This window comes from Macaca fascicularis, chromosome 1 (genome assembly GCF_037993035.2).
Source record: "Macaca fascicularis isolate 582-1 chromosome 1, T2T-MFA8v1.1".
In the NCBI taxonomy this organism is placed as follows: domain Eukaryota; kingdom Metazoa; phylum Chordata; class Mammalia; order Primates; family Cercopithecidae; genus Macaca; species Macaca fascicularis.
Window position 1 is genome coordinate 192,452,165 of NC_088375.1, and position 16,902 is coordinate 192,469,066.

Below are 16,902 nucleotides of genomic sequence, written 5' to 3' on the forward strand. Positions count from 1 at the left end.
CAGTTACAAAGGAAAATATTAAACTGTAGTGACTTGACTAAGGTTGGATTTATTCTCTGACCTGACTCCTTAAACTGAGCTGCTAAGGCTATGCCTGCACATAGTATGCCGGTTCATTAGACTCTGGGAGGGTCAGCTTTTATTTGGGCGGTCCTAAAACTCCCCAGGCAGCTGCTTACATCTTCCCCAGATTTGCATTCAGTGTTCTCAAGACCAGCATTCCTCAGGATTTAAAGAAGGGAGGAAGCACATCTCCCCCACTTCTCCAGGGTGGATGGAAATCCATGCATCTCATTATCTTTATGCAGAAGAGCTTCAAAGACATCTACTTCTAATCAATACATATTCATGATTCTTTCATTAAAACAGCCCACAGAAGAGCCATTTTTTCCCTCCTTCCTACTAGAATTCCAAATGATCCCAATTTTCTCTTTCTTTCACAAAACTATTCCAGACCTTTCCCTTTTTCCTTTCCTCCTCTCCTGGTCCCCATGGTCATGGAATCTCCTTTTAGCTGGAACCAGTGAGCCTGCAATTGTGACACTAGTGGCTTATGATCCACTTATATTGTTTCTGAGATCCTAAAGACCTAAAGCCCCAAATCCTCATTTTGGCAACCCCATATCTGATCAGAAAAACAGCATGAAGACGCTTTTCCCAAGTGCAGAATCGTATATTCTGAGTGACTGAGCTATTGGCATTCAAGTTTTGACCAGTTTCAAGATGCTACTACCAGATAATGGAAAGACCATATACAGACACTGCAATCTATGTTACATAAGGAAGACTTCGTTAGTTGGTATACAAGAGTGGAGAGTTTCAGGTTATATATGATACATCCAGAAGGCTGTTTGAATACACAAAGAGCCATATTCCTTTCAGGTCTTAAGTTTCCCTGGCTGGAAGTGAGGCCTCTGAGAAGCTGCATTCCTTTCTCAGGGTCCTTACCACTGTTCAGTGTGCTAATGCCAAGATTGTATGGCTTTTTTTTTTTTGAGATGGAGTCTCACTCTGTCGCCCAGGCTGGAGTGCAGTGGCCCAATCTCAGCTCACTGCAAGCTCCGCCTCTCGGGTTCACACCATTCTCCTGCCTCAGCCTCCCGAGTAGCTGGGACTACAGGCGCCGGCCACCACACCCAGCTAATTTTTTGTATTTTTAGTAGAGACGGGGTTTCACTGTGTTAGCCAGGATGGTCTCGATCTCCTGACCTCGTGATCCATCCGCCTTGGCCTTCCTAAGTGCTAGGATTACAGGTGTGAGCCACCACGCCCGGCCTGGCCTTTTTCTTTGTTAAGGAGTGATGTGAAACTGTTACAGATCAGATGTGGGAGGTGTTCTACTACCATTAACTTACATGCACCAGTATCACTTACTTACTTCAGCCTCAAAGAGGTAAACAAATGAGGCATTTTCTCTATCTGAATGAAACACGGAGACATAGAGTTCCTGTCATTGCACAAGGTCAGCTGTTCAAGCAGAGAGCCAGAACTAGGCTCTGGCTCTGCACCCCATGTTCCTTTAGCAGGCCTGTGGCCAGCTATGACAAGGATAGCCTGAGGCTCACAGAGCCCACAGCCAGCATGGTATGGGAAATCCTGGATTGGGGCTGGTTGTGGTCCAGCTGTGATCCAGCTTTCTCCGCTTCTAGACAGGACTGGTGCCAGGCAATGAAGCCAATGACTACAGATGTCACTCACAGCTGGAAAATGGGCCTCCTTTGGCAAAGGAATCTGGAGCACTCTCTAGCTGCTCTGCTCAGGCTGGGGCCCTGCTAGCCTCCTTTTAGATAAAGTGGGGAGACTAGATTCACACCAAACAGTGGAAATGAGGGAATGCAGCTTCCAGATGATCATCACTTGGTTAAGTTTGCACAGAAGGTGTAACCAGTTCCAGTGAGAACAAATCTAAAGCTGTCTGTCTTTTAAAGCCACCCTGAGTGGTAAAGATAAGGTACATGTCTTAACTTATATAAAGGTGAAGTATTATTTTTCAACTGTACAAGACACATTACTAGGGTTACAGTTCAGTGGCATGCACCTTATGTTGGACTGCATTTAAACTACAACTGTGTAGTGTGACATCTCCATTACATGGCACCAAACATTTGTCAATTGTACAACTATTACTTGGTGAGATCTGGTTTTAACTACAATACTTTAAAAGCCAATTTCTATTTAAATGTATTACGAAAAAATGCAATAGCTTAACTTTATACACATTTTACATTTCTGGCAGAGTAAGTACAGTAATTTCTGCACCCGAATGGGTAGTGTTGCCTTCGAAGTAGTCACCTTGGGAAGACGTATGTTTATTCCAGTGAAGCTGACCTTACACAGAACATTTCTAGAACCCTCTTTAGAAACTGTCAACTTGTAAGGGTCTTCAGTGTTGGTAAATCTTTGTCCTTTAAGGGTAGATCTATTTTTTGAGGAATGATTTTTTTTTTAACAGCTAAAGAGCATTAGAAAATAAGTCTGCTAAATAAAATGGGTGATGAAGCTCAGGATTACCTTGGTGGGCAGGAGGAGGGGTTGGATAAAACACAAGGTCTGACTATAAAGTTGCGAGGCTTTTTGCCTTGCATGGCTTCAAAGGTAACCCCAAACGGGAACCCTAAGTGTTCTTAGCACATGCAACCTCAAGAAAATAACTCCAATTATGCTAACTCTTGAGTGCATATGTTCTAGTGTATTTGGTTAAAAAGGTATCTTTGCTTATTTTCAGTCATATTTCATATAAGCAGAAATGGAAAACTCCATCTCTGTGATTTCTCCCAAGGGAAAGATCTCATCTACTGCTTAGAGAATTAAAATAAAAAGCACTTGGTGTCATGTCTACATTAGCCCCGCCAAAATGTGCAATGAGTAATTCCTGATACCTGAGTCTTCCCCGTTTGGAAAAGTGGGTAAGGACAGGTGTCTGGATCCTAGGTAAAAGGAGAATTTCAAGGGGATTGGAGTGTTTCCAATGGCTCCCATCTACTCAATAGACTTACAACACACACTCATACAAGGAAACCTCCTACAGCTAAGCAGTACACAAAGTTTCAGTAGAGGAGGGGAAGAATGATGATCTCCAAGTAGCTTTCTATGGTAAAAACCCTGGCTTCTGGATGACAAGTGAACAGAGTCCATTGAAAAAGAAAGTCCATGGTGTTAGATTCTAGTGCACGCTTAAGAAATAAAGTGTGTGGCCACTAGCTCATTGAAGTGCATTTCCAGCTGAGGCCAAAGGCAGCAAAGGTGCAAGAAGCTGCTAGAGCTGACATTAGTTGAAGCAGGGTCTGTAAATTCAGAGTGGCAAAGCAATTTGTAGAAAGGCCCAGTTACAAAGCAGGACATTTGCCAACCTGTGAAGTCAAAGAACGTTCAATCTCACTTTCTACAAAGTGCTTCATTGAAAATGCTAATGAGGAAGCTCCCTAAAACACCATATCCTGAGTGTCGGAGAAATATGGTCAAGATGGTGATTGATGGGGAGCAGAGATTGATCCTCTAATAGTGTTTGAACTGTGTATTTTCCAAGCATCACACACACACTTAGTGAAGAACCTATTACTGCAGTCACATTCCAGCTCGCCTGCACATGCTTCCATCCCATGCTTGCTTTTGAGTACATATTTCCATAAGCCATTTCGAGTTAATGGGTTCTACTGCTAAAAGTCCGAAGCAGCAGCAGGGTCAGTGCCTTAGAGTCGGCTGTAACATCCACGTGCTCACAGCAGACGTCAGTCTCATATTGATCAGTCGGGATGTTGTTCTTGGTGAGTGTTTTTATATTTGTCTTTGTAAAAACCACAAAGCTAGGCCATTTGCTTAAATCATCGTTAGAAAAAATGCTGAGTGCCCAGATGGGATTTCTAGTTTCTGTGCAAATGAAATCACATTAGTCCAGATTTTATTCACTCAAAACTACTAGGGAAGCAGTAGGATTTGGTTTAAATGCTGCCAAAGAGCAGGAATTCACTTAAGTTTTAATTCAGAAGCAATCCTGTTGTTAATGTTGTAGCCAGGTTCGGACAGCATGGAGGGTGGGGCCCCCATTGTGCTTGCTGAGGAATCCCGGATCTCTCCCAGTTCAGGCTCACTTTCGCTAGAGGTAGACCCACTGTTGATGGTGTAGACGCTCTCTGCAACTCCCTGAGCTGAAGCACAGCCATCCGGCTCGTTCTTCTCCCTGGGACTCGACAGTCCTGGGAGGACAGCCATCTTTCCAGTCTGCCTGTTTGGCAGCAAGGACATGGTATAGTCTGCAATGATCCCACCCACATCTAAGTTGCATGCCTGGTCGAAGGCTAGGAAGCCAACATTAGCGTTTGCCTCACACACCACAAAGGAGCCATCGTCCATGATAAGGAGATCAATGCCACAGAAGTCCATGCCTAGGATGTTGGACACCTGAATAGCCAACTGCTTGCCTTGTTCTGTCAGCGGGCACATGACACCCACGCCACCTGTGGGGAAAGCACAGTGATGTAAAGGTGACAACTGAGAAGTCAGATGACTCTTCAAAGAAGAGACAGGGGTCTGCTCAGGAGGGGAAGAAAGACAGGCTCGATCATTAATCACAGAAGGTCTGGATGGAAATCACTACACCCTTCAGGAAAACAATACAGCCAATTTTTATCTAGTCTTAAAAATGCTGATTTCCGGCCGGGCGCGGTGGCTCAAGCCTGTAATCCCAGCACTTTGGGAGGCCGAGACGGGCGGATCACGAGGTCAGGAGATCGAGACCATCCTGGCTAACACGGTGAAACACTGTCTCTACTAAAAAATACAAAAAACTAGCCAGGCGAGGTGGCGGGCGCCTGTAGTCCCAGCTACTTGGGAGGCTGAGGCAGGAGAATGGCGTGAACCCGGGAGGCGGAGCTTGCAGTGAGCTGAGATCCGGCCACTGCACTCCAGCCTGGGTGACAGAGCAAGACTCCGTCTCAAAAAAAAAAAAAAAAAAAAAAATGCTGATTTCCTCTGACCCAGCCATCCCACTACCACGGAAATAATCCTATGGTACGGGGGGAAAAAAGCTTTATGCACAAAGATGTTAATGGCAGTATTATTTAAAATACAAATCATAGAGCCAGGTAAATGATGGGCACTTAATAAATATTCAATACATATTGAATGATGAAATGAAAAATTATAATCTAAATCTCTCACAGTAGGGAAAAACAGTGTATTGTACAGCCATTAATAATAATGCCAGCTGGGTACAGTGACTCACGCCTGTAATCCCAGCACTTTGGGAGGCTGAGGTGAGAGGGCTGCTTGAGGCCAAGAGTTTGGACCAGCCTGTGCATCATAACGAGACCCCATCTCTACAAAAAACAAAAATAAAACTAGGTGGGTATGGTGGCTCGCTGTAGGGTTCCTCCTCCCCCAGCCTCCCAAGTGCTGCAGTCCCAGCTACAGTGGCGTGATCTTGGCTCACTGCAAGTTCCGCCTCCTGGGTTCACACCATTCTTCTGCCTCAGCCTCCCGAGTAGCTGGGACTACAGGCACCTGCCACCATGCGCGGCTAATTTTTTTTGTATTTTTAGTAGACACAGGGTTTCATCGTGTTAGCCAGGATGGTCTCGATCTCCTGACCTCGTGATCTGCCCGCCTCAGCCTCCCAAAGTGCTGGGATTACAGGTGTGAGCCACCATGCCCGGCCACAACTTACTGATTTTTAAGAAGAGAGATGGCACCTTCTGCCGTCTTTCTGTGCTGCCATAATGGTGCACGTCAATGTCCTGGCTGATGCCCTCAAGGGCATCACCAATGCCGAAAAGAGGCAAACGCCAGGTTCTTATTAGGCCATGCTCCAAAGTCATCATCTGGTTTCTAACTGTGATGACAAAGCATAGTTACGTTCGCAAATCTGAAACACTGATGATCACAGAGCTGGGAAAATTGCTGTGAACCTCACAGGCAGGTTAAACAAGTGGGGAATGAATGGCCCCAGTCTGATGTGCAACTTCAAGATCAGAAAAATGGCAGAATAATCTGCTCCCATTCCATCAGTTTGGTTTCACTGTACTGACAACCTCAGCTAGCATCATGGCCATCATGGCCTGTGAAAAAGTAAGATGAAAACACACAGATGGGAAAATCCTGGGATTAATTTTCTAGGGATGTAATACATATTAATATTTATAAATAAAATGCCTCAATGGACCAAAAAACAAAAAACCAAAAAAACAGAGATATGGAAAGGACTGAGACAAAATCCTGAACCAAGGACAGAGAGACTGATTGCTCTTACTTTGCTAAAAAGCTAGGACTTCAGATTTGTCTCCAGTTAGTCTCCTTGGAAAGATTTAAGAATTGTATTCTCAGGTCCAACAACTAGTGTCTTTACCTTAACAATGTCCCTTCCCACCTATGACACTGTATCTAAAAAAGGCTATAAAACAGTTTTAAAACAGCTCACCAAGTAAAGCAACATGGATAAATTATAAAGCCACATGGTTACTAATGAATGGATTTTGTAAGGTAACTAAAAAAGTCAAAATGATAATACACAAGGTTCAATACTTTGGCACTAAACATGATGATCATGAAAATGGGCTGGGCATGGTGGCTCACACCTGTAATCCCAGCACCTTGGGAGGCCAAGGCGGGTAGATCTCTTGAGGCCAGCCTGGCCCACATGATGAAACTGTGTCTCTACTAAAAACACAAAAATCAGCCAGGTGTGGTGGTACACACCTATAGTCCCAATTACTCGGGTGGCTGCGGCATGAGAATCGCTTGAACCTGGGAGGCGGAGGTTGCAGTGAGCTGGGATCATGCCACTGCATTCTGGCCTGGGCAATAGAACAAGACTGTCGCAGAAAAAAAAAAAAAAGAAAGAAAGAAAAAAGAAAATGAGATAACATGTAAGGTACTTAGTAGTATGTCAACCTGAATCTAGCATTTGACTCCAACACACCACTTTATCACAATTATCTTATAATTATCTCTTCCTTCCTCCTCCTCCTTTTCTTTTTAAGAGATAGGGTCTCACTCTGTTGCCCAGACTGTCGTGCTATGGCGCAATGATAGCTCACTGCAGCCTCAAACTCCTGGGCTCAAAGGATCCTCCCACCTCAGCTTTGTGAGTTCAGCTGGGACTACAGGCATGTGCTACTGCACTTGGCTAACTTAAAAAAAAAAAAATTGTAGAGATGGGGTCTCACTTTGTTGTCCAGACTGGCCTCAAACTCCTGGCTTTAAGTGATCCTCCTGCCTTGGCCTTCCAAAATGCTGGGATTACAAGCATAAGCCACCACACCTGGCCCATATGTCTTCTTTATGGGACCACATGCTACCCGAGGGCAAGGGCTCTCTCATCATCTCTACACTCCAGGCATCCATCACAGAGTCTGTTCCTGGAAATGCTCAATGACTATCAATGAAAGAAGCACCAGACAGTGTCTAAGCCTCTTTATTATAAGTCACTGGACTTGGTATACTCACTCATATGGTGATTTAGGAAATAATAACTAGTGATTGTGATTTTTTCCCTATTACCAACATATAAACTCATTCAATAAAGTTGACAATAGCTTTCTGCGATGGGGACAAGAACTTACATCCCTCTTGGAGTATCGCCATTCAGTACAACAGAAAACAAACTTTATTAATGGGTTAATGGGATGGGTTTATGCATTCGACCAAAGCATAAACTGTAGCTTTCTAATAGCATCATACAAAAAAGGAAAACACTTCCATTAAAATATAAAAGGAAAATATGGTATTTCTCCTGTCATCACTTTAGACTCTTATTTTTTTTTGCCTGAGCTGTTGCAACAGCTTCAAGCCTCACCTCCCTGCCTCCCATCTTATGCCTTCATTCCATCCTTTACCCAGATGGGAGTTTTTCTCCAATGTCGGTCCTCATGTCAGTCCCTTTTTAAGTCTTAACACCTAGAGGAGAGGGTTCAGTCCTCCGTGTCCTGACACTCCTTGTCTGACCTCTGCCACAGTGCTTATACTCATATGCTCCCCTCCAGGATTGCTTGCTGCCATAGGAAAGGGGTTGTTCCTCATTCTCATCTGTGAGATCCTGGTGTCTAGCAGAGGGTCTGACAAGACAGTAGGGATCGATATACATTTGGTGAATGGGTCCAAATACCCTAATGAAACCCTGTGCTTTTACACCTTACCGAGAGAGCAGTTGCTCTGCATCCGTCCATCAGTGGAGCAGCGAAGCATGGAGCCTATGACCTGGCCCCCTACCACCACCACCCGGATGTCCTTTCCATGGGACTCCTTCACGTACTTCTGGAACAGGTAGGGCACATCGTGGCGGATCAGATGGCAGATGTCAGAGAGGTGATGTTTATCTCTTGCCAGAAAAACAGCTTTTCCTTTAAGAAGAGAAAGAGCAAGAAAGGGGTTTAGAGAAGCTCTGGACTCTGTACTTGCCATCTGGCCTCCTTGTCCATCAAGTCATCAGTTCCCTCTGAACTTGCCTCACTTTGGTCCCTTCTATTTCTCTGCTAGACTTTTGCTTCTTATCAAATGACCATGGAACCTTACTTTCCCTTAACTTTCCTCAGGTCCTAATACCCTCTCCCTCCACCATCACTCTTTTTGAAATGACATAATGATTATTCCAGAAACACAGAGAAAGAGCCAAAATAGAATCCCAAGGATCTAATCAATTCAGTCCCCAAAACAGTTAATTAGCATCTGCCATCACCCCCAGGATGCTGATGAGGCAGGATCGACATCTAACTCATTTTTTAAAAACTCCTCAGACCTAACACTGGGCTGGATGCACAGGGCGGATGTCAATTAATGTTTGTAGAACATAATTTATTGAACATACTTTAGAGAAATTCCAAGTTCTGGAGAGAGATCCCAAAAAAAAGGTAGCACAGAGTGATATAACATCAAGAGAGGTCTATGCATAATTCTGTGGGAGCTCAAAGTAGGGAACCACTGACAGGCATCCTTCCTTGTAGACATAAAGTTATTATTTGGCTATACCCATTTAATTCTCAAAGGAATGGCCTATGCCTCTGTCGATCTCTGCAGAAAGTATTCCTTCTTGATTCTAAATTATTTTCTGTTCAAATCGCCTACACTTTTGTAATAATTTAGCATCAGCTTTTTTTTTTTTTTTTTTTTTTTTGAGACAGAGTCTCGCTCTGTCACCCAGGCTAGAGTACAGTGGCACGATCTTGGGTTGCTGCAACCTCCGCCTCCCAGGCTCAAGAAATTCTCCTGCCTCAGCCTCAAGAGTAGCTTGGATTACAGACACACACCACCATGCCTGGTATTTTTGTATTTTTAGTACAGACGGGGTTTCACCATGTTGGCCAGGCTGGTCTCGAACTCTTGGCCTCAAGTAATCTGCCTGCCTCAGCCTCCCAAAGTGCTGGAATTACAGGTGTGAGTCACCATTCCCAGCCAACATTGGCTTTTCCATTGATATATTAGTTAACAGACCTGAGCAGGGGTTCTGATAAATTTGCTCTGCAAATCTGACATGAGCATGCCCAGTCTGAGCATTTTCAGCAAATATGGAACAAAGAGGTGGTTTTCCTAAGCTTTGTGTCACCATCTTACAAGGACTGGAACTCTTTTGAAGTCTTAATAAAAAGACCAGTCCCAGGCCAGGTGCAGTGGCTCATGCCCGTCATCCCAGCACTTTGGGAGGCTGAGATGGGCAGATCACCTCAGGTCAGGAGGTTAAGACCAGCCTGACCAACATGGAGAAACCCCATCTCTACTAAAAATACAAAATTAGCTGGGCATGGTGGTGCATGCCTATTATCCCAGCTACTCGGGAGGCTGAGGCAGGAGAATCGCTTGAACCCAGGAGGCAGAGAGGTTGTGGTGAGCCAAGATGGTGCCACTGAACTCCAGACTGGGCAACAAGAGCGAAACTTCATCTCAAAAACAAACCAACCAACCAACCAGTCCCTAGTGGTACATACAACTGAAAAGTAAATTCCAAAACATGTTATAACCAGGATGCAATCATTCCCAAGATGACTGGACCCTAGACACCTGACAGAGCTGAAGGAGTATGGCCACATGATCTGAAGATGGCCACGTGGCAGGTGACAGGAGAGTGTGCAGGTAAGTGGGTGTGTCAGGGAAGTTGGATAGGACCCAGCAAGGGGTCACAAGAGGAAAATGGAGAGGCCCCAGCAAGGGTGGACGATGCAGCGTCAGTGTTCCCTGTCTTCAATCAATGAGTGTGGGGCAAGAAGATACACATCTGATGCCAGGAGATCTGGAGATCTGACTTCTGGCAACAGATGGCTGGGATTCAGGTATCTGCACTGGGTTCTCCAGACATTAGGTAGGATTTTCAGCAGAGATGGGGACTAGACATAGGAACTGGGTTACTTGGTTTCAGGTACAGAAGTTTTAATATAGGGGTCAGTCTACAGTTAATAAAGGAGCTACAGTTTTAAGGCAAGAAGGAAAAAAGGAGAAAAAGGCAGTAAGATTGGTTAATCATGTACTAAGTGCCAAGCACTTTGATTTTTTATTATTTCACTTATACTTCATGCTAGCACTAGGAAGCCATTATAACAAGGATGGTTAATCCCATTTGAGAGAAAACGGGTCCAATCTCAAAACTTACTATAAAGTTACAGTAATCAAGACAGTGTGGCCTGGCATAAAGATAGAACTATATCAATGGAATAAAATTGAGAGCCCAGAAATAAACCTTCACGCACATGGCAAACTGATTTTTGACAAGGGTTCCAACAGCATTTAGTGGGGGAATGAACAGGCTCTTCAACAAATGGTACTGGGAAAAACTGGATATCCACATTCAGAAGAATAAAGTTGAACCTCTACTTCATACCAAACATAAAAATTAACTCAAAATGGATCAAAGACTCAAAGGTAAGGGCTAAAACTATGAAGCTTTTAGAAGGCAACATAAATGTAAATCTGTGTGGCTTTGGATTAGGCAAGCACAAAATGACATCAAAAGCATTTGGAAACAAACAAACAAACAAACAGACAAGTTAGACTTTACCAAAATAAAAAACTTTTGTGCATCAAATATACTATATCAAGAAATGAAAAGACAACCTATGGGAATGGGAAAAACATGTTCAAACATGTTATTATATATCTAATAAGAATTTAGAATCTACATTATATGGCTGGGCGCAGTGGCTCATGCCTGTAATCCCAGCATTTTGGGAAGCCGAGGTGGGTGGATGGCTTGAGTCCAGGAGTTTGAGACCAGCCTGGGCAACATGACAAAATCTCATTTCTATAAAAAATGAAAAATCAGCCAGGCATGGTGGTGCATGCCTATAGTCCCAGCTACTTGGGAGGCTGAGGCAGGAGGATTGTTTGAGCCCAGGATGCAGAGGCTACAGTGAGCCAAGATCACACCATTGCAGTCCAGTGAGAGCCTATCTTAAAAAAAAAAAAAAAAAAAAGGGATCTACATTATACAAGAATCCTTTAAACTTGAAAATAAAAAGATTAAAAATCCAGTTAAAAAGTGGGCAAAGGATATGAAAAAACATTCCTTCAAAGAAGATACACAAATGGCCAACAAGCACATGAAAAGATGTTCAACATCGTTAGTCTTTGGGCAAATGCAAGTTGAAACCACAATGAGATACCATTTCACACTCACTAGATAGCTATAATAAACACACATAGATACATAACAAATAACAAGTGATGGTGGGGATATGGAGAAACTGGAGCCCTCAAACACTGCTGGTGGAAATGTAAAATGTGGTACAGCCATACAACGGTCATATTATTAAGTCACAAAAAGAGATAAACTAGTGTTACTTGTGACAACACGGATGAACCTTGAAGGCATCATGCTAAGCGAAAGAAGCCAGACACCAAAGTCCACATACTGTATAAATCCATTCACATAAAATAGCCAAAACAGGTAAATCTATAGTAACAGAAAGTATTATTATTATTTTGTTTTTCTTTTTTTTTTGAGACAGAGTCTCGCTCTGTCACCCAGGCTGGGGTGCAGTGGCCGAATCTCAGTTCACTGCAAGCTCCGCCTCCTGGGTTTACGCTATTCTCCTGCCTCAGCCTCGAGTAGCTGGGACTACAGGCGCCCGCCACCTCGCCCGGCTAGTTTTTTGTATTTTTTAGTAGAGACGGGGTTTCACCGTGTTAGCCAGGATGGTCTCGATCCCCTGACCTCGTGATCCACCCATCTCGGCCTCCCAAAGTGCTGGGATTACAGGCTTGAGCCACCGTGCCCACCCCAGAAAGTATTATTAATAGTAGGTCAGTGGTTGCCCGGGACTGAGGGAGAGGCAATCGGGACTAACTCCTACGAGGTATGAGGCTTCTTTCAGGGGTGATGGAAACGTTCTGAAATTAAGTAGTGGTAATAGTTGTAAAACACAGTGAGTTCACTAAAATCCAGTGAATTTTACACTTTGCACTGGTAAATTTTTTATGTGAATTGTATTTCCATTTTTTACATTTATAAAACATTATGTATTACATTTAATTTGTTTGCTATCTTACCTTTCTACAATGGACGCTCTTTGAGGGCAGGAACTTTTGTTCTTATCTGTATCCCTGGAATAGTGCCTGGCATTTTGTAGGCACTCAATAAATATTTGAATTTTATGTTACGTGTATTTTACCACAATAAAAATGACTAGTTGAAAGGCTGGTTGAAATTGAGCTCAGTAGCATATCTGGATAGCACTAAGAGCCCCGCTTTGCCACCCAAGCTCCTTTCTCCGCTCCTCAACATGACTCATCTGTGCTTACAGGTTGCGTTGCCTACCCCTGCTTCCGTGTGTTGCTCGCTCACTTCCTCCAATTCAAATTCTACACTTCCACTGAAGTCTCCTTTTCTTCCAGTGAAGACTTCACGGCAGAACTGCACCCTCCCTCCTGTAGGCTCAAACAGACCCCTGGGCATACTTGCCATATCAGAGATCACCCTGCAAGGCAACCGTGTCTACACATTTGAGCTCCTTGAAATCAGTGACTGGGTCTAGTTCTATTTTTTTTTTTTTGGGACATGGTCTCGCTCTGTCACCCAGGATGGAGTACTGTCTAGTTCATTTCTATTGCATAGTCCCTACACCATAGTAGTTGCTCACTACTATTTAGGGTGACCTGCCCTCACTCCAGATGCCTGGAGCGTTTAAGCGTGCCACCTGGGTATCCCAATGAGGTACCTGCTCATGTACTGCAGGAGGACTGCTTTCTGTTGCTGATGTCCCTACTGAGTCCCTACGATGCACTGAACACTGCAGTAAGCCTTACAGAGACAGATGCTCAGGATCTGGTCCCCACCACTGAGCAGCTTGCAGTCTAGTAAAGGAAGCAGGCATATAAACCTGTAACTGTTACAAAATACAGCACTCTGCTAGAGGCACATACAAAATGCTATGGAAACAAAAAAGGAAGAGCAATTAATTTTGTCTAGAAGGCAGGGAGGGAGACCAGGGATGTGTGTGAAAAAGAAATGACATCTGGAGCTGGCCTTAAAGGCTGAGCAGAAGTTGTTGACCAAGTGAGCAGAGAAAGATGGCATTCTCAGCGAAGGGAAAAGAGCAGACGTTTAAAGAGGGGGAAATGCATGGTCTACGTGATGAATGAGAAGTAGTCTGGAATGGATTATGAAAGGTTCACGTGGCCACAGAAGGCTGCAAGGGAAGGCTGAGGCTGTTCGTGAGGGCCTTCAGTTTCCGGATGAGGAATATGGACTCTGTCTAATAGGCAGCACAGGGTCTTGGGAGGGTTTTTCAGCGAGAGGGTGTCAAGAATAGATCTATGTTTCAGAGAAATTACTTCAAAAAAAGAACAGAAGAGGCACTGGCAGCGGAGTTAGGGGAACCGATCAGCAATAAGTCAGGAGTTGACCGCAATCATTCGAGGAAGAGGTCAGCATGATCTGACAAAAGCAAGAACAAAGGACAAGGAGGAAGAGACACTGCAAGCTCCTCAAAGGGGAGCTCCATTTTCCTAAGCAGCACTTGAGGAATGTCTTGTCCAGGCAGAGCAGCAGCCCGAGTGGGCTGATTACCCAGGAAGCCCTGGAGAGGTGGCACTGACCCCGGTGGCCTCGTGTGCTCTTCACCACAACTGGGTAGCCCAGGGGCTCGGCTTCATCGATCATTTTTGAAAAGTCTTCATGCCCACCTGCCAAGAAAAGGTGAAAGTCAGTGAAGTAAGGCTGACAGTCAGGCAGTGGCCACCCCAGCCCTGCCCCTCTGTAGGTATTCTTGAGGCCTCATCTCTCTCATTAAGGCCACTCAAACCCATTTGATTCAACAGACACACATTACGTACCTGCAAGGTAAAAGGTGGGAGCAGAGAGGTAAGGAAACCAACATTTAGCAGGTACCTTCTGTGTGGTAAAGGCTTCACAATCCTTGTAACAATCATACAGGTAGATACCTTTCCCTTTACAATGACTATGGTAGGTGGACCCCCAAGATATCTGCTCCCTGGTGTACGCACCTTGTATAATCCCCTAAGTGTGAAAGGGACCAGTGAATATGTTGGGATATCATTCCTCTGATTTTGACTTAGTTAACCGAAAGGGAGATGATCCTTGGTGAGCCTGACCTAATCAGATGAGTCCCTTTAAAAAAAATGGTGAAACAGAGAGACTCTTCTGCTGGCCTTGAAGGAGCAAACTGCCATGTTGTGGAGAAGGCCATGCGGCAGAGAGCTGAGGACAGCCTCTAGCGGAGAATGTCGCCACTTGATGGCTAGCAAGGAAGTGGGGGACTCAGTCCCACAACTACAAGAAACTGGATGTCAACAATCAGGCAGCTTGGAAGAAGACCCCAAACTTCAGGTGAGACCACAGCCCCAGCTGACACCATGATTTCAGCCTAAGGAGACCTAAGCAGAGAACCCAGCTATGCTATGACAAGACTTCTGACCTGCAGAAACTATGAGGTAATCAATGGGTATCATTTGAAGCTGCTCAGTTTTTAGAAGTTCATTATGGAGCAATAGAAAATCAATACTCAAAGAAACCAAGCCTGGGGATTTGTCTCACCCAAAATTAAGGTATGACTGTGAAGCCTGAACTGGCTCCACCATACTCCTATAAGCCTTAATTTTAAAAAATATGAATAATGATGTGCATGAAAATATTTCTAAATTGTTTTATGAACCTGGGTTCCTATATATACTGTATCAAACATAATCTTTTCTTGATAACTTAGAGTCAATGTCATGAACATTAATGACTGCACTGTAATGCCCCAAGGGACTACATCTGCCCTCTATTCAATGGCACCAAACTAGTGCACTTTCTAGTTTGGGAACCTGGTTTTTTAGTGGTTTGTCACATTTCTTGCTGTCAGATGTCAACTAAGATTTCTCGCTGCTGTCAGTATAGAGCAGAAAGAAGCCTCTTTTCCTGCTTCTCTTCGCTGTGGGCTTGGAAAGGACAAAGCAACTTATGAGATGACTTTTCCAGCACAGGGGAAACTAGGTTTCATACGAATCTGGAGGGCTTTCCCATTCATGAAGTGAGAGAGGGAGGTTCAATGCTTGTTGGAGTTTGTCACACGTATTTGGGCTGCTCAGAGGTCCTTTTCATTCACTTCCTAGTTCTCAAAAATGTGCTGCTGGATCGATGTGTTTTGTAGGTACAGTGGGGCACTAGTTTTCTCTCACTGCTGTAACAAATTACAGCTTGGTGGTTCAAACAACACAAATCTATTGTCATACAGTTCCGCATAGTTAGAAGTCCAACACAGGTCTCACTGGGCTAAAAAAAAAAAAAAGGTTAGCCAAGACCAGGTGTGGTGGCTCATGCCTGGAATCTCAGCACTTTGTGGGGGCCAAGGTGGGCGGATTGCCTGAGCTCAGGAGTTCGAGACCAGCCTGGACAACATAGTGAAACCCCATCTCTACAAAAAACACAAAAATTAGCTGGGTGTGGTGGTCCACGTCTGTGGTCCCAGCTACTCGGGAGGCTAAGGTGAGAGGATCAGTTGAGCCCAGGAGGTTGAGGCTACAGTGAGCCACATCATGCCACTGGTGCTGGGCAACAAAGCAGAACCCTGTCTCAAAAAAAAAAAAAAAAAAAAAAAAAAAAAAAAAGATTAGCCAGTTGCATTCCTTTCTAGAGGAAAATCTATTTCCTTGCATTTTGCAGGTTCTAGAGGATACCCACATGCCTTGGCTCATGGCCGTCTTCCATGTCCAAAGCCAGCAACAGCAGGTAGAGTCCTCACACGGCATCACTGCTCTTCCTCCTCGGTCACATCTCCCTCTGACTCTCTCTTCTGCTTTCCTCTTCCACTTTTAAGGACACATACAACATTAGGCTCTCCTGGATAATTTAGAATAATCTCCGTAACTTAAGGTCATCTGCTTAACAACCAACTCCATCTGCTGCCTTAATTCCCTTTTGCCACATAACCTAACATAATCACAGGTTCTAGGGATTAGGACATGGGTATCTCAGGGTGGGGGAGTGGCATTATTCTGCCTACCACAGGCAAAGCAAAATACTCTAGAATACTAACAAGACCTGCCTAGTTTACAAGAGTGCTAATGACTTTAAAAAAAAAAAAAGAAAATGAGGTCATGAAGGTAATTAGGGGCATCTTCATGAAGAGGATGTTTTGTTAAGAAGGGAACTCCCAGCTTCCTGCCGTCCCACTGATAAGCTTACGTTCTCTCTAGCCATCCTTTCTTCCTTTCTTTACAATGCAGTAAGAGAGGTCCCCCTAATCCATCCCTGCCCCACTGTCCTTTAGACCCCCTTTCTCACCTCCCCAGGGATCTTGCACCCTCTCTGCTATATCTGCAACCTCCCAATTCCTAATTTCGTAAGCATTTTGAACATGCTCAATTCTCTTCCATCATAAGCAAATAGAGTTCCTGTTTTTTGACCCTGCATCACCCCTTAACTGTAACTTTGTATCCCTACCATTGAGCCACGGAAAGAGTTATAGAAACCCAGTTTCCATT

At 44.3% G+C, this 16,902-nt stretch overlaps 1 protein-coding gene across 2 annotated transcripts in view; it reads right to left on the reverse strand.

Moving 5' to 3' along the window:
• Nucleotides 1-652: 652 nt before the first annotated feature.
• The window catches only part of RIMKLA (ribosomal modification protein rimK like family member A), a 37,456-nt gene continuing 21,206 nt past the window's right edge, over nucleotides 653-16,902 (reverse strand). Inside the window, exons 1-4 of one of the 2 annotated variants that reach the window (XM_074010436.1) lie at nucleotides 16,100-16,227; nucleotides 14,014-14,100; nucleotides 8,130-8,333; nucleotides 653-4,454 (exon numbers count right to left, since the gene is read on the reverse strand). In XM_074010436.1, coding sequence (XP_073866537.1) covers nucleotides 3,964-4,454; nucleotides 8,130-8,333; nucleotides 14,014-14,077 — 759 coding nt within the window. In that variant the 5' untranslated portion in view covers nucleotides 14,078-14,100; nucleotides 16,100-16,227 and the 3' untranslated portion in view covers nucleotides 653-3,963. Of the gene's footprint in view, nucleotides 4,455-8,129; nucleotides 8,334-14,013; nucleotides 14,101-16,099; nucleotides 16,228-16,902 lie in introns of those variants that run through there. The other variant, XM_005543750.3, reaches the window with a different exon arrangement.